At 42.4% G+C, this 18,729-nt stretch overlaps 1 protein-coding gene across 22 annotated transcripts in view; it reads right to left on the reverse strand.

The window, feature by feature from the left end:
* The window catches only part of TSPAN11 (tetraspanin 11), a 203,203-nt gene that overhangs the window by 125,519 nt on the left and 58,955 nt on the right, over positions 1 to 18,729 (reverse strand). For all 22 annotated transcript variants that reach the window (XR_005598407.1, XR_005598397.1, XR_005598377.1 and 19 more), the window contains one exon: positions 15,906 to 16,097. Coding sequence is in view for 13 of the 22 variants with exons in the window: in XM_039538458.1 (XP_039394392.1) it covers positions 15,906 to 16,097 (192 nt within the window). In the remaining 9 variants the exon portion in view is untranslated. The remainder of the gene's footprint in view (positions 1 to 15,905; positions 16,098 to 18,729) is intronic.

An 18,729-nucleotide genomic window follows, 5' to 3' on the forward strand; every position in this document is an offset into this window, starting at 1 on the left:
GGATTCCTGTCTTTGCTGGACTTATTTTATCACATTGTGGGAAATATTCTCGATAGATTTTCTTATTATTCCCTTAAGTTTTGATACTGAGGAAAGGAAGAGATTAAGAATAATTAAGATAGTACTTCAGAGTAAAAAATCTAATATGAATGCAATGGTAGCTTAAACAAAATCTACAGTGCAAATTTACCATCACTCTGGGCCAGGTGTTCAAAGGAGATCAGTAACCACAACTGGGGCCAGATTTTCAAAGACCCCCGGCTCTCAGTGAGGCACAAAAGTAAATGGCACATTTTCAGAAGCGCTCAGCCTGTGGTGTACTGAGCACTTTTTGAAATGTGACCCTTATTTAGATGCCTAAAAGGGAGATGAGCTCTTTGAAAAGTATGGCCCTAAGCATGTCAGCTCACTAGCTATACAAAGGTCGAGCCTTCCTAGTACTTCACTAGGAGATCACCAAGGAAAATTCAGGATGCTGTAAGAAGTACCGTTTGCTATTTAAAAAGAGGGATTCTTCACTTTGAGTCAATACAGGCACAACACCCCAACATAGTATTAGGGGACATTATGCATCCTTGGTTATTAAACATTCCAGGGCACTTTTTCTGAGAGCCCGGGTGTCAGCCAGCACATCCTAGACGGATTCCAATTTGGGTTACTACCGTCTCCATACCTACATTACCCCTGCAGCATTCTAAATTAACCATACTAACTTGGACAGCAAGGACAAACAAATAATACCAACTGAGAGAGATTAGAAATGTGAGATGTTTCCCAGGTGGTCTTGAGGCTAAAGCAGAGGACTTGGGAGTCCAGAGATCACTGTTCTATTCCACAGATTCATTGTGTGGCCTTGGTAATCTCCTCTGTCTGTGCCTAAGTTTCTTTATCTCTGAAATCAGTAGCATGATTTAGGGAGGTGGTGGAATCTCCATCCTTAGAAGTTTTTAAGGCCCACAGAGCAGTAAAAGGGGACTCCTTATACCCCATTTTCCTCCCCCCATGGGCACACCGGAGCACTCACGATTGTGCCCTAGACAGGGAGAAGAATTATTTAGTGCAGTACCACTGTGTATAACACGGAGCAATGGGATGAGATGAAGAAAGGAAATGTTTGAGTATCAGAAAGAAGTTCCCAACTGAAATGCAAGGCAGCAGGGGAAACACCAGCATTTGGGCTTTCCAAAGTACACTGGCCAAAACATTAGAAAATGCATAGGAAACACATTGCCCTGGATCCAGGCAAAGGGCAAGGTGACCCACTATGTCTTTTCTATCTCTAACACCAAGGATTGAATGAGAAGGACACTCTGCAGAAGCCCAGCAATAACAGAAATTCCTTTCTCTGCAACAAACCCTTCCCCAGTTACTCAATCAAAGGCCCAGTTATGGGACACAAATCCATGCCAAAGTTGTATCAACATGATTAAAAACTAATAAATTTAACTTGAAGCATATGCTTCAATCTCTGTGACTTGATGCGCTTAAGAATCCTTCCTGGGCAGGGCTTTTCTGAACTGTAGCTTATAAAAGAACTGTGCTAGTGCATATGCACCAGACATTGGGCCTGATTCTCCTCTGACCCACACCAGAGCAACTTCATTACAGTCATTAGAATAACATTGGAATAAAACCAGTGTGAGTAGAGCATCTGATCCACCAACTAGATATAAAAGTGAAATAGATTAGTTACACTGTCCATCACAAATGTAGCGCAGAATGTAAGCAAGCAGCATAGACAGTGGAAAGTAAATTATATTTCTTAAAACTGTTTCACTATTCTAAAATATTATTAGTAAACAGCAGGAAGGATATTTGTTAAACTATGATTAAGTGTCCGCTTAACTACACTTGATCTTCATTTGGGCCTGGGGAGGGGAGTGCTTTAAAATTCTGCCTAATTCAGAAGACGTCAGTTTCAAAGGTTTCCAAATAAAAAGCCCAGAGAAAGAGGAGAGAGTTCCACTGAGTGTGTAATGTACCCCCAGTCTTGCCATTTTGATGGAGGGGGTAAATTTTCTCTTCCAAGTTGCAACTGATGATCCAGGTGATGCTGTTCTAAAGCTTCGTATTTGCTTTAGTGCACATTGTATGGCTAATGCATGTTAAGTGACTCAATAATGTAGCTATCTATTCTCTTCATGGAAAAAATACCAGAATCAGTGTGACTGGGTTAAATCAAGGAAATGCTGACATGTCGCTTTCCACAATAATAAGATAACATCATATTCCAAGAAGCAGCGGAAAAATGCTCCCCTAGTGAACCCACACATGCTGCAACATGGCCAAATTTTATATGCAATTACTGAGGTTTATACACAATTTGTCTGGAACTAAGTATTTCTGTGGTTGTACATATGGATCGTGATTCTCCGGTCCCTGTGTCTTATGCTGCCTCTCATCAAGACGCTACCCCACCTGACCCTGATCCCCAGGGAGGGACAACTGAAGAGTAGTGAGCTCTCTAGAGATGCTGGGTGCAGAGCAGTAGGCTCCCCTCCACCACACAGAGCTACAAAGGAGCAGTGGTGCAAGGGGTAGGAGCAAATTTTTCCATGCCTATGGCTCCAGATTGTAGGTGTGGCCCTGGGCAGAGTGAGATATTAGTCAGTTATGAGACTCAGGAAGCTTGTCTGATATGGGAGATAAGGGAGTCTCCACTTGTTTTAAAATGATTAATGTATTTTTGCTTTTTTTGGACCAATATTATTTGTATATTGCAGGGAATCTATCCATCTAATCTGTTTATAAAGTGCCCAATCATGGTAGCATCTAGGCTAGGGAATACAGACTGACTGATGTTGCCATTAGAGATATTAGATCTCTGTGCTTGCAGTTATTAATGGTTTTCAATTCAGGGTGGATTTTTTTTCCTACTCCTATAACTGTGTAAAGGCGTTTAAGTGAGAGAACTAATCATGAATTTAAGACTTGTTTACTTACAAACAAACAGTAGACTGTTATCCTGTCTCCCCTCAGCCCCCTCCTCCCGCCCTTCCACTTAGTGGCAGCCAAGCTAGACATATTTATAATCACTCATTTATAATCTGTTTTAGAAAATTAATCCCTCCAGCCCTGTAATAATTGTTGCTATCTTTGTCAAAATCCTTTCTGGATGACAATATCTGCCTTGCAGTGAAACCAGAAAACAATATTCCAGGTATAGTTTTACCAGAACCATAGAAAGGAACTATAGCATCCCTGCAATGGCATGTGACACTTCTGTTTACATAACCCCACATGGCGTTGGCCCTTTTTGCTGCCATCCTGCACTGCAAACTTGTCTGCTTTGTCACTTCTTGGCCTCTTTCACCATTACTGAGAACTGATATAGCTTCCCAAGTGTCTCCCAAAGTATCTGGCTTTCAGATCATTTCCTAACTTCTCACGGTCATTTTGTATTATTTTTCTGTCTCCATGGCATTTGCAGCAACTCAATTTATATTCACCTGTGAATTTAATGGAGGTTCTGTTCACCCTGTTTTCAGAGATCAGATATCAAGAAAGGAAACAGCTTGGATTTTGGGGCTCTGGGCCAATCCTAGTTGCACCATATTTTGGAGTTCTTGTTTTAGTGCCTAATTGTGACAGGGTGTCTGTTCTCTTTAAACGAGGCAGGTCCAGCTTACCTGTGCTAGAACTGGTGCTCTCAGGCTGGCCAAATAAGTGGGCAGGGCAATATCTGGGGCTATAAAGAGCCAGGCCCTCAGTAAGGAAGGGGAAGCAAGAGTTTCCCTAGGAGAGACCTCCAGAGTCCCCGGGGGGGTGGGGAGGAGGCAAAGCAGTGGAAATCTGCTGCAGAAAAGGGGCCTCCAGGGAGAAAGTCCAGGGAGCTGGTGCTCAGTTAAAAGAGCACGGAAGAATCCTACACTTGGCCCTGAAGCAGGAAGGACTGAGAGAGGCAAAGGGGAAAATCCCCTGGGAGCTGTAGCCCAGGGTGGGCTGAAGAACTGTTTTGCTTATGTTTAGGAAATAAAACTGTACCTGGAAAGAGAATCTGGGTGTGGCAGTTGGGACCTTTCTGGGTTGGGGACAAGCCAGTACCTTGCACTCCTGGATTTTCTTCCCACGCTGGGAGGCAAGGCCAGTTCTAGGGCAAGCAGGCTGGTTACCCTGGGCACTGTACTGCTTGCGGGGGTTGGGGTGGGAGGTTCTTTGCACTCTGATTGGTTGGCTTTTTTTTTTTTTTTTGCTCAGACGCTGGGAGTGGAGTTGAGAGTGCTGAAAATTGTTTCCATGCTGGCTGGCAAAGGCTAGAGCTGCTCCTGTGGGCAAGGTGTCCCCTAACCTAGTGGTTCTCAATCAGGAGTACATGTACCCCTGGGGATACGCAGAGGTCTTCCAGGGGTTACATCAACTCATCTAGGTATTTGCCTAGTTTTACAACAGGCTACATAAAAAGCACTAGCAAAGTCAGTACAAACTAAAATTTCATACAGACAGTGACTTGTTTATACTGCTCTGTTATGCTATACAATGATATCTAAGTACAATATTTATACTCCATTGATTTATTTTATAATGATGTGGCAAAAATGAGAAAGTGAGCAATTTTTCGGTAATAACGTGGTGTGACGCTTTTGTATTTTTAGGTCTGATTCTATATGCAAGTAATTTAAGTGAAGTGAAACTTGGGGCTTCGCAAGACAAATCACACTCCTGAAAGGGGAACAGTAGTCTGGCAAGGTTGAGAACCTATCTTAATAAATGAATAGGGCTAAGAAAACTGAGGAAAAGCATGCCACCACCAGGAGAGCCTAGGCCTTTTGCTCAAGGAAAATGTTTTCCTCTGTTGGCCCTGGGTTCTACTGTTAGGGATATATTTGTAGCCCCAACTCTGGTTCAGCTGGATAGAGAGGTGTGAGCACAGCTTCCATCTCAGACTATAGTTTTACAAGAGTCACATGATGTATTTGTGGCTGTTGTTCCCAAGTTACTGAACCTCATGATTTATAAGTCTGACTTTCCTTATGACCTCATAGGAGGTCATTTTACCAACAGACTTCCCACTGGGCTATGAAATGAAAAGAGTACCTAGTCTCCAGGCTTTAAACACTTGCACTGCAGCTAGCTTGTATCTGCTTGTGTGCTCTTGTTGAGCACCAAGTAATTTCTCCCGTACAGAGTCCCCAGGAGTGTCTAACCTCTCTCACAGTTTAAGCACATTCTATAAAAATCTACTCTCCCACCCTTACCGTAACAATGGAAAGAAAATCATTTTGCTTATATGTCAAAAAACATTACTCATTCGAGGTGGGTGGGTGAATAGGAATTTTTAAGGCTGTATTGAAGTACTGTATGCTTCTGCTCTGAAAATGGTTATGTAAAAATAGCACTTTAATACTCAACATCTGCTTCCTGAGTATGTTGAGAGTAGCACTTATTCACTTTAGAGACCCTAATAAATTTTCACTCCTGATAGCCCTTCAGAGAAAACACAGCTCAGAGAGATGGAGTTGGATTTTATTCTGTCATCACAAACAGATTTGGTAACCAAATTCCAATTCTAGTGCCAAATTCTGCCCTCAAAGTCATTTACATCTGCAAATCCCATTAAAAATAATGGGGTTACATAGGTATAACTGAAGATAGAATTTGAAGATAACTAAGATTGCAAAGTGACTCCAGCATCTGGTCTGCAGAATCTTTTATGAATAGTCAGAAAGAACCCAGGCTTGACTTTCAGGGCTCAGGCTTGGGTTTCAGTTCTGGCTGCTTTGCACTGTACCCAGAAAGCCCTAAAGAGGGCAGCTGAGATTTCCTCCTGTCATCTTGGCATAGAAGGCTTATCTGAGATGGGAAGGGATAGGGACAGGTGTGTCCATGTGGGGACAGGCAAGGTGAGCACACAGCAAGCTGCCAGATCCTCAGTCCATATAGTTTCTGGAGCAGGCAGCATAATTTACAGCAGCCCTGAAGCTGCTCTAAGTCAAGGTTTCTCAACCCATGGGTCAGGAGCCAAAACTGAGTTGCGAGAATGTTTCTAAGGGGTGCATGGCAGCTCTTGTCCCATGGCTGGGCTCACCTGCCTACTCCAGGCACTGCAATCTGTGGGGTCCCAGCGCACTTTGGTTTGGCCCAGCTCTCATGATGACAGGAGTCCAGATAAGCCAGATTTGAGTAAGTGGCTCTGCCACCGCATGAGCCAGCTTACAACTCCACTCATGCAAATTTGGTTCAGTAAGGGAGGCGGAGCCAAACCTGAGTGGCGCTGCAACCCTGGAGGTTGCAACTCCTGGACTGGAGAGCCAAGCCCAGCCAGCCCCGCAGCACAGCAGCTGCCACTGTGGGGTGAATGCTGAGCAGGACCCAAACCGCTTGGGGTCAGGACCCAAGCAAAACCCCCTCACTGCACCTACTTCCTGTTGGTTCACAGCAGGCCATAAACATTTATAAATGGGCTCTGATCCCCAAAAGGTTGGGAACCACTGCTCTAGGTTACATGAGGGCCATTTTGGTCCCCAGCCACCCCTCTTTGCCAGTGTAAACTCAACATAGGGGAGGATTGAGCCCTCAAATTTCAAGCAGAAAATGCTGGGGCTTGGAAAAAAGTATTTGTGTTTGTAATCTGAGCAAATCTGATGAGGAATCAGTGAGATACAAAATACTCAGAACTGCACAAAGCCATTTTTCACAACACAGCCACCCTTTTGGAGCCTGCCTGGAGACGGCTATACAATTAGTTTGTGTGTACAGCTAGCTGATGGGCATTGATGAACTAGCTTCCTGCATCTAGCGATGAAACACAGTCTTCACTGTGAGAGTGCAACTCATTAAAGCCGTTGTCAAGTGTGCAAAACTCAAACAGATCACTCCATAACAGAAGCACATCATGCCAAAGAAAGAGCAATTTTCTTATCCATTTCAAATAAGCTAATCAAATTAGACAATTTGACACGTAGGCTTTCCGGCGACATTTTCACACTCCTGAGGGATTAATTAATCTTTAAAGCCCCAAAACTCCTGTGCACATCCATTACTGGAAGAAAACATGTCACTTACTCCTAATTTGATTAACATGACCAATAAGCTAATTTTATATTGCTTCCAAATGGTTAGAGATGCACATGCTACTTTATCATACAAAAATAAGTGTTTGAACAATCTTTGGGATTGAGAGATAGCATAGCCACTGGCTTTGGAAATCACTGATCATGGGCTTGTTTTAAACATCGAGTACATCATATAATTAATAAGCTACACACAAAGCATTAACTGGAGGAAATGGAAAACCAGATTAAGTCACAACAGACACTTAGGGTGTGATTTTTAAAGGCACCTAAAGATGCAGAGAGGTGTCTAACGGGATTCAATAGGGTCTTAGGCACTTTTGAAAATCCCACTAAGCACTTCCGTGCATCTAAAATGAACATAAGAACGGCCACACTGGGTCAGACCAATGGTCTAATCTAGCCCAGTATCCTGTCTTCTGACAGTGGCCAATGCCAGGTGCTTCAAGGGGACTGAACTGACCAGGATAATTATCAAGTGAGCCATCCCCTGTCATCCAATCCCAGCATCTGTCAGTCAGAGGCTTAGGGATATCCAGAGCATGGGATTGCATCTCTGACCATCTTGGCTAATAGCCATTGAAGGACCTATCCTCCATGAACTTATCTAATGCTTTTTTGAACCCAGTTATACTTTTGGACTTCACTAAAACCCCTGGTAACGAGTTCCATAGGTTGACTGTGCACTGTGTGAAGAAATACTTCCTTTTGTTTGTTTTAAAGCTGCCACCTATTAATTTTATTGGGTGACCTCTGGTTCTTGTGTTCTGAGAAGGAGTAAATAACACTTCCTTATTCACTTTCTCCATGCCAGTCATGCTTTTATAGTCCTCTATCATATCCCCTCTTATTCATCTCTTTTCCAAGCTGAACAGTCCCAGTCTTTTTAATCTCTCCTCATACGGAAGCCGTTCCATACCCCAATAACTTTTGTTGCCCTTTTCTAAACCATTTCCAATTCCAATATATCTTTTTCGGGATGGGGTGACCGGAACTGCACACGGTATTCAAGATGTGGGTGTACACAGATTTATGTAGTGGCATTATAATATTTACTTCCTTATTATCTATCCCTTTCCTAATGGTTCTTAAACACTGTTAGCTTTTTTGACAACTGCTGCATATTGACTGGATGTTTTCAGAGAACTATCCACAATGACTCCAAGATCTCTTTTTTTGAATGGTAACAGCTAATTTAGACTTCATCATTTTGTATATCTAGTTGGGATTATGTTTTCCAATGTGCATTACTTCACATTTATCAACACCGAATTTCATCTGCCATTTTGTTGCCCAGTCACCCAGTTCTGTGAGATCCCTTTGTAACTCTTCACAGTCTGCTTCGTACTTAACTATCTTGAGTAATTTTGTACCATCTGCATTCTTTGCCACCTTGATGTTTACCCTTTTTCCAGATCATTTAAGAATAATGTTGAACAACACTGGTCACAGTAGAGATCCCTGGAGGAAACCACTATTTACCACCCTCCATTCTGAAAACAAACTTACCCTTTGTTTTCTGTATTTAAACCAGTTACTGATCCATGAGAGGACTTTCCGTCTTATCCCATTAACACTTTCTTTGCTTTAAAAGAGCTTTTGGTGAGGGACCTTGTCAAAGGCTTTCTGAAATCCAAGTACCCTATATCTACTGGATCACCCTTCTCCACATGTTTGTTGACCCCCTGAAAGAATTCTAGTAGATTGGTGAAGCACAATTTTCCTTGCCTAAATAGCTTTAAAATCTGGCCCCTATTACCCACAAAGAGGGGGTTCAAAAGCCTGCAGACATTTCATGTTAAAACCTCCAGCCAAAGAACCAGAATGTGCAGAAACAAGCTTGTGGAGTTTTGTTTTGTAGGGTAGACACCCTCTGCTACCTTACATAGGTAGCATGCACTCCATGACTCATCCTGTCCATCTCTACAAGCACACTGCCACAAATAAGTGAATAAAAAACAAAACAGTGAAGACTCAAAAAGAAATCAATCTAAGGGAAACCTTTCCAAAACTTTAACATGAATTGGTGAAAGAAACGTTACTAAGACACTGCCAAGCAATGAGATTTAAACTCCTATAATAATTTTATTGGGCTATGAAAATGCTGCTGTAACATAAGTTACTAACAATTTCTCCTATTATTCACCAGGTGGTTTAACCATGTATTCCTAACAGTGGCTAAACATCGGTAAACAAAGAAATAGTGCGATATAACTGGATTAAAAATTCTTAATATTTGTTATTGGACTGTCTTAAGATAGAAGAAGCCACTTAAGGAGCTAAGTAACTAATTTACATATCTTCTTCAATTTCATGGGATTTTGTTAAGATTACTTACTTTGCCCAAACATAAATTGTTTAGATTTATTATTACTGACTAGACAAGTTTCACTTGCCCTTAAACAAATTATTTTGCCCATCCCTAAACACTTTTAAAAGTATCTAATAAGTAAGGCTAAGATTTTGTCACAGATATTTTTAGTAAAAGTCACGGACAGGTCACAGGCAATAAAAAAAATTCATGGAAGCCCATGACCTGTCCGTGACTTTTACTAAAAATATCTGTGACAAAATGGAGAGCTGCCCGCACACCAACCGTAGCGACTGGGCAGCTGTGGGGGCCCCGGCTTGGAGCTCCAGGGGCCTCCACCTTCCGCAGCAGCTAGGAGCTGTGGGGTTCTCTTGCAGCTCAGGCAGCTGAGAGCTCGGGGCCTCCCTGTGGGTGGCAGGGGTACCCTGCAGCTGCCAACCACTGCAGCCTGAAGTCCCTGAGGTCTCTGGTGACTTCTGCGACCTCCATGACAAAATCATAGCTTTACTATAAGATATTAAAAATGAACTCACAATAATTTTGGAAAACAATATATTTTTGGTTTTATCTTACCAAGGAGAAAAAAAGTCCCTGAGAGGTGATTCACACTCAAAATGTGTAATCTCCTTAAAGGTCTCCACAGAAAGGTATACAAAATAAACTGTAATATAAGTAACCAGTTTATCATTTGTATTTAGTGGTGTGTTGTTTTGTCTAATATTTTATTTTCCTTTCTTTAATAAAATAGCCATGGTTAATAATTGTGCTCCTTTTACTTTGTCTTAACTATGGTCCCTGTAACTAAATAGTGAGAACCATACTTCTGAGTTGGCAGTAAGAGGAACAAATAGTACAGCTGGCCTGACATTTCTTGTTTCTCGAAACATTTTAAAAACAAAATTACTTGGCGACCAACAATTTAAAACTAGCCCTTTCCACCTCACGGATTTCATCTCAGATATTACAAAGCTCTGCTAATTTCCAAAAAGGGTGGACTCCCATTCATGTCTGCATTTTGTCCTAGTAACATCTGACCGTCCTGCAAAACTGAGTTCTTACACCTCTTCACAACAGGATTGTTTGTGCACTAGAGGTACCACATATACTTCTATTTGTGCCTCCAAATTAATTGCAAATGCAAATATGAAGGTACTAATTAGGGCTGGTAAAAATTTTCAATGGGAAAATTGTGTTTTTGACAAAATTAGTTTTGTAAATTTGTGCTTTCCAAAAAAAATTAAAAAAAAGCTTAAATGGAAACATTTTTACCAGCCCTAATTAGTACCTTCATGTTTGCACCTGCAATTCATTTGGAGGCAAACAGGCTAGCACTTCACACCAGCCCTAAACTCATTAACAACAGTTAGATGATGTTGGTGTAACCATCCTCTTGTTTGATCCACCAGAAGATTGGAGTCAGTCTTGCATAGCTTAAAGGTGCAATTTATCTATCGGAAAAAGCTTCCTATTTTTTTTGACAATCATTATGTGATGTTTGTCCGCTAGAGAAAACCCAGTGAAGGCAATTTGCTTTTATGTTCATTATGACTTTAGTTTAATAGTTATTTAGTGTAGTCTTGCAATAGGCTGAAATATAATTTGGCTCATTTAAGGCGAGTACCCATCTCTCTCCCTGTTATAACAAATGCATAGGGATAATGAATGGCTCCATATGGCAGCCTTTTTGTACAATGCATTACTCATATTAGTTATAGATTTTATCTTGGCTCAGAACATTCCTGTGCAGCCAAGGTTTGTTCATCAGTTCATTTGCCTTTATAATATGCAGAGTGTCAGTAGTATGTCAATGCTCAAATTTGAAACAAGAGTGATGGAAAAGAAAATGAAATGAAAGATGACTTTTCTGTTGAAGGATTTTTTGTGTTTTTTTAGGGCTGGTCAATTACTATTTAACTAAATAACTGTTCCATACTGTGAAACATCTCTGCTCTTGTTTGTATATTTAAGAGAGTCACTTACACATACATTTTTGATTTTTTAACTGATATAGTTCCTGATTGCTTCAGGGGTTTCAATACCTGTAAATAACACTTTAAATATCTTTGTGGGGTGGAAAGAAATCTCAGCTTAGTGATTATATAGGGCACATGATTAGGAGTCAAAAAACTTTGGATCTATTCCCAGCTCTGACATTGACTTGCTGTGAAATCTTAGGAAAGTCAGTTCACTGTTCTGTTACTCGGTTGCTCCACCTTAAAAATGGGGATAATATATTCTGCCCTCCACCCCCACTTTGTGTTGCACTTGGAGTTCTATGAATGAAAATTGCTAAAGAAGTATTAATGAATAAACTTTTATAAATAAAATAGTTTGCTGAAAATCCAGTTTGAGTGCAGTCAATTAGGAAAAAAGCATAATCTAAATTTTCCCTTTAGCACTTCCATCATTTTAGTACACAATGTTTCAGATTTAGATTGAGTTGTGTATCCGTAAGCAGTGACTATACAAATTCTTCGGCCGCTGCTGCTATACAATCCTTCTTATTAAGATAACCATATGTAATCAAGCATGACTAATGGCCTTACAGTTAAAATAGTCACAGTATGACATATTTGGCTCGCCTTTGCCAATGCACCATGCTTATTTTCAAGCTGTTATAGTGGGTCCCCCTGTATCTAACTGAAGCCATTTCATGGGCATAAGCACAGGTCACGAGTTTCTTCTCCAACAGTCTCTGGCTGGGGTAGGTAGGGGAACCCAGAACCACACCTCTGCTGGGTTCCAGCTCAGGCCCTTTTTTGGAATACCCAGAGCCAGCCCTTCTCAGTCCCTTGCTGTTCCCTGAGCTACTTCCTACCTCTGTAGTCTTCCCCAGCCTCCTGCCCTGTTTCTCCCTCTTTACAGAATCAGGGTATGTCTACACTTAAGGACTACAGTGGCCCAGTTGCAGAAGCACCGTCTACCTCGGGGTTAGGTCAGCCTAACTACATCTCTCAGGGCTGTAGATTTTTCACACCCACCAGAGAGCCAGGTATGCCAATGTAATTTCCCGTGTAGACCAGCTCTGAGTTTGCCTGGAACATTCTTACCCATCTGTGGCAGGGTCCTCGCTCTACAGTCCCTTGTCTCTCCATCAGCCACCTGTCTCCTCAGAAGCTTTTCCTCTAACTGAGGTCCTTACCTTTTTATGCTTCCTTGCCTAATTAACAGCCTCCCAGTTAATCAGTGAGTTAACTACTCCCAGGTGAGCCTGAGCTGCCTCATTCTCCTTTCTGGAGCCTTGTCAGAGGTAGTTGGGCCCTTCCATGATTCCTTCAGTGGGCCGCTACCCTCTGACATACCTAATGAAAATTCCCATATTCATTTCTTAAAATTGTATTTGCTCCTGCTGTTTGTTGCCGCCCTGAAGTCACAACACTCTTTGTTATAACACAAATGGTTACTCTGGAAATAAGAAATTTGTCCCCCAAGCCTGTAAATGCCTCCTCTGGAGATAATGGATCTGATTCTCATTTACACTAAGGCCCCTTCACACTGCTTTGGCAGTGAAAAGGGGTTGTGAAGCAAATGTAAGTGTAAAGGGGCCTTAGTGGAAATGAGAAGGAGATCCAACATGTCTGGCAGTCCTGGGATGTGGGAGTGAGAAGAGGGAAACTGAAAAGGAAGGATGGTGGGGGAAGATAAAGGCTCACTGCAATCCCAAGGAACTTCAGAAAATGGCAGAATGCTTAGGGGAAAACCCCTCTCAGCCACTGTAGAGGCAGGACTTTTGATGGTATTCCAGCAGACAGGGCCTTAAGAGGGGAGAGGGCTCTGTGCTGGATTCATCTCTGAATGTACACGTGCAATGTCTTGACTTTAGTAAGGCTTTTGACAATGTTTCACATGACCATCTCATAAACAAACTAGGGAATATAACCTAGATGGAGCTAGTATAAGGTGGATGCACAAAAAAACGTCCCTGAAGAGCAGTTATCAGTGGTTCACGGTCAAACTGGAAGGGCAAATCAAGTGGGAACCTGCAGGGATCAGTTCTGGGTCTGGTTCTGTTCAATATCTGCATCAATGATTTAGATAATGGCACAGAGAGTACATTTACAAAGTTTGCGGATGATACCAAGGTGGGAGGGGTTGCAAGTGCTTTAGAGGATAGGATTATAATTCAAAATGATCAGGACTAATTGGAGAAATTCAACAACAAAAAATACAAAGTACTCCAGTTAGGAAGGAACTATCAGCTGCATACATACAAACTGGGAAATGACTGCCTAGGAAGGAGTACTGAGAAAAGGGATCTGGGAGTTACAGTGGATCACAAGGTAAATATGAGTCAGCAGTGTAACTCTGTTGGAAAAAAAAGTGAACATCATTCTGGGATATATCAATAGGAATGTTGTAAGCAAGACACAAGAAGTAATTCCGCTCTACTCTGCACTGATAAGGCCTCAGCAGGAGTATTGTGTCCAGTTCTGGGCAGCACATTTCAGGAAAGATGTGAACAAACTGGAGAAAGTCTAGAGAGGAGCAACAAAATGATTAAAGGTCTAGAAAACATGACCTATGAGTAAAGATTGAAACAACTGTGTTTCTTTAATCTGGAGAAGAAATACCGAGGAGGGAGGCACGATAACAAGTTTCAAGTACATAAAAGGTTGTTACAAGAAGGAGGGAGAAAAACTATTCTCTTCAGCCTTTGAGGATAGGACAAGAAGCACTGAGCTTAAATTGTAGCAAGGAAGATTTAGGTTGGACATTAGGAAAAACTTCATATCAGGGTAGTTAAGCACTGGAACAAATTGCCTAGGGTGGTTGTGGAATCTTCGTCATTGTAGGTTTTTAAGAACAGGTTAGATAAACACCTGTCAGAAATGGTCTACTTATTACTTAGTCCTGCCATGAGTGCAGGGGACTGGACTAAATGACCTCTCGGGTCCTTTCCAGTCCTACACTTCTATGATACTACTTCGCAAACTGAATGGAGACTGCTGGACAAACTTCTACTATAGAATTTTTCTTCTAGGTTGACATTCACCCTGTGCTTACAACCAGCCCAAGGTCTATGAACCACTCAAGTCTGACTTGGTGTTTAATCATGTATATAAACTGCTAATTTCCTTTTACACTCCTCCACCAGGAACATCCGCTCTTAAGCCATGGTTTATCTCTAAAAACTGACACTGTGACAATACCATTGCAGGGGGTCACGTTTCTGGTCTTTCAGTGACTCCAGGCAAATGTGCTTAGTTTGCAAGTAAAAAGTATTTTTTCTAACTACCAGTCCTGCAAACTCAGCCTGGGGTCTGACAGTCAAGGTGGGATTTTTGTTTCTTGCACAGAATCAGTAATAAAGATTCTGGTGGCCCAATTATGACATCAATCAGGAGTGGCAGAACTGGGGGGTGAGGGGACAGCAAGCACTAGCCCACCATCAATGGAAATATCATGGGGGCTGATCTATGTTTCCTTTCCCCGTGAGTTGTTTTGCTTCACATTCTGGGAAACAGCACTCCCTGTAAACTGCATGTGTGTGCAGCAATCTTCCATACACTGCACATGCTCAGGCTGCTTAGGCAGGGTAGGGCTTTGCAGCTTCTTGGAGTGGAGGAAAGACCAGGATCCCGAGGGACTGGATTGGCCACTGCAGTATCTGGGATCAGGCCAAGTAGAAATTGGGGTGATGTGACTGGGCCAGGAGCAGCTACCCTGGCAAGAGGGACACGAACCACTGGGAACTCTCTTCCCAGCCTGGAGCTGGCTGATCTCCCTCCATCAAGTCCCAGGATCTCCCCTTGCTTAGCATGCAGAGCTCTAACCCTTCCTTCCTTTCTCTGCCCCGATTCTCCCCACTAGCTATGCTGGTACAGTGCTTTGTTTAGGTTTCCTTATGCACCTCTGTTCCCCACTAAAAGAGAGTTTCCGCTGCCTCTGACTTCAGTGAACATGTGCAACTCATTGTCTTCAGATCATGCCCTCAGTGAAACCTGTGCAATTCCCTCTGTCACCAATGGGTTTGCCCAGATGTAACTGAGCAGCCATTTAATTGGCATTTAGTAAATAATTTGATCAATAACGCACAAGTCAGAATAGATTTCCACTTCCTCCCTGTGAGCTATATTGGCTCTGCAGGGTGAACCGAAGTAAAAAGCAATACACACATTTTTGTTACGGAAGTTTTGGATAGAAATAGGGAGCAAAACAGATGAGAAAGAAGTTGCAATTTTTCTGCTGTCATTTAACACTGAGTTTGGATGTGGCAGTCAGCACTTTTCTGAAGGCCTTGGGTGTCCATTTTCACCAGTAAGTTTAGAGCTTTTCTGAATCCAACCTGGATTGGATAAAATTGCTAAAAGTTGCTTTAGCTGATTTTATTTCATGGGTATCCAGCAATAGTTTCTCAATAGCATCACAAATACAAAAGAAAATGCTTGGCATAGTGGGAAGCTGCCCTCAAAAGATGCTGCTTGTTTGATAAAGGATACAGTTCCTCATGCCATATTCCACCTCCAGGCCAAGTAAAGGCACTAGCAGAATGTTGTACCTGCCCTTCTTGCTTCAACAGAGGGATTATTAGATCCTTATTAGTAAGAGTCTGCTTCCATTAAAGATAAAATCCAGTTACTTACTGCGGAAAGACAGCTCCTTTGTTCCCTGATGATTGCACAGAATCCCAGAAAACCTGTAATCATCACAAGACCTCCTGCAAAGATCAGGATGTATGCAGACACGGCAAATGTACTAGATGCCAGGATATTCAGATAGTCGCTTTTTTCAACTAGGGTCCATATGCCAACAGCCATCACTGCAGCACCACCCACCTGTGGCACACAAGGAGAAGGAAATGTACACGGTGAAGCCACACTTTGAAATATTTTAATCTGGCATTCAGAACTTGTATCTTGCTTAATCTCTTTTTCAGCTATCTGGGCAGCTCTAATAAATAATTAGGAGTCATCAGGTGGTGCTGTTACAGTCTTCCACTTTTAGTGTACAAGCAAGTTTTGACACTTAGGAAGACATTATGTGTTGCTATTAGTTTTCAGTTGTACAATGTTTTGTGCAGAGGCAATTTTGGGAGAGGGAGCTGTATGAGTAACAGGAGAGTTCGCTCTGTGCCCTGGGTTCTAATCAGAGGCAATTCTTGAGGCAGAGTTGCTCCCTGGGAATTGGCCATTGGTGTTGTGCTAAAATTCCTGGAAGAGGGGATTGACTGGCACACAGTTTGACTATATAATTTCAGGGAAGGTGTACATGTGTAAGTAAAGTAAGTTAAGTTTAGTATATAACCAGATTCCATGTCGCTGATTTCTTCTCCACCGCAAAGCTGACCTGCAAGGCCCTGGATTTCTGCTACTGATTAGCACAAGGGTGACACTTTCAGAATGGGACACTGATGTCAGAAATGGCAACATCAAAAACACCACAACCAGATTAGAAGCCAGTCCATTATTTCAATTCCTGCGTTGTTGGTAACAGCAATGCAGCAACTGACATAATGGCCCAGCACCTAATGTTATTTTTATTATTAGAGCTGGTCAAATAATTAAAAAGATTAATTAATAGATTTATTCTAATAATCTAATCTTGTTTTTAAATCCTGAATCCATATTGTGGTACCAGAGCACCTATCTATGGTATAGTTATGAATAAACAGATGTCTTCACTCTGCTGCTGTTCTTTGGGTCATATAGTAATATTCAAAGGACAACCAGCTCAGTCTAAGAGTCCCTAACTGACCCATCCTCACTTTGCTACAGAACCTCATTTTTTCCCCAGTACGATACCCTCTAGCCCAAATATGTGCTTCCTCGCCAAGTTCAAGAAACTGGTTAGTCCCAATGATGTTTACTTACCAATCCACTAAAAGTTATGCAGTTTGTTTTCGAAGCCACTTAAAACTGTACAGTGCAGGTTTGACAACTGAGCGATTAAGATAATTAGAACAGTGTTTATCACGAAATAGTACTTGGGTTTTCTTTATCATGGCACCCTAACAACTGGTGAAACTATTCCATGAAACCCTGCACCTCCGAAGACTGAAGTTCCACAAGACAAGCGTGTCTTACACATGTAGCTCTAAGAAGCACAGTGCTGGCTAAAACTCATAAGCAACAACACAGTATATTTTGTTTTAATAATGCCAACTATCCACTCTCTCCACTGCAAATGTATTGTCTTTCCTAGTGTATCTTAGCATTTTGCTATCTGAAAATGCATCTATTCAATCCCAGATAGAGAACAAGGTGCTAAAACAAATATCCTTGTTACCCTCAACCCTCCACAGTTCCAATCAACTCTACCTGTTCCTCTTCCCCTCTCCATGCCCTATTCTCCCAGCAGCAGAAATCCAGGTCCCACATCCACACCCTTCTCAGTCTCCTTCTCCTAAAGTCTGGTGACATTTGCCCTATTCCTGTCTCTCCCTCTATCCCCACCCTCTCCTCCTCCTACACCCATCCTTGCCACCATCTCCAGTCGTCTTATGGCACCATTCCTAACCTCACACCCATTCCCCACTTCTTTTCCTTCTCTTGCTGTCTCTGGAACTCACACTCGATACCCAAAAACATCACAACAATCCATGATGTCCTCATAGCTCACTCCCTCCAGCTCCCGGCTCTCACAGAAACTTGAATCCCTTCGGCTGAGACTGCCTTTGCAGCTGCACTCTTTTATGGAGTCCTTTCCTTCTCCACTCTCTGCCCTGGATGAGACCATGACGGGGTGTTGGGCTTATCTTCTGTTCCTCCGCTTTCTCCCTCTTTCGAACAGCACTGTATCTGACTCTTCTCTCCTCTCCCCACTCCATGTCCATCTCTACCATCTGCCCAGCTCCTCCTCATCAGCCTTCCGCTCTGATTTTGACTCCTGGCTCTCTGTCTTCCTCTCCTCACAGTGTCCCACGCTCATCCTTGCCATTGTTTTTGCAAAACAACTGTACTTCTCCAATTTAACTGAATCCCATGCCCACAATCCCAGCTGCCTTTTCACCACCCTTGATTCAAGCCTTCCCCTCCTCCTGCCTCCAATTCTCTCTCTGCACAGGATCTCGGTGATTTCTTCCAAGAGAAAATTGACCAGTTTGTCTTCCCTTACCCTGGCCCTCCTACAACTCTCTCCTCCTTATCCTGTCACAGAAGCAGAAGTGTCTCGTCTGCTGTCCTCCTTTAATCTCTCCATTTGCCCCAGTGACCACCATCCCGATCTCCCTCATACGTACTCTCATTCCCCCATGATTCTTTTCCTTAACCTCTCATGCTTCTTTGGCTCTTTCCCCTCACAATACAAACATGCTTTAGTCTCTTCTATTTAAAAAAACGCCACCCTTTACCCCATATGCTTCTTCACCTACTGCTATATCTCCCCTTTCCTCTCAAAATTCATTGAATGTGCTGTTTATATTCACTATCTGGAGTTCCTCTTCTCCAGTTCTATTCTAGACTCTCTCCA

Source organism: Mauremys reevesii, linkage group 1, assembly GCF_016161935.1.
Source record: "Mauremys reevesii isolate NIE-2019 linkage group 1, ASM1616193v1, whole genome shotgun sequence".
NCBI lineage: Eukaryota > Metazoa > Chordata > Testudines > Geoemydidae > Mauremys > Mauremys reevesii.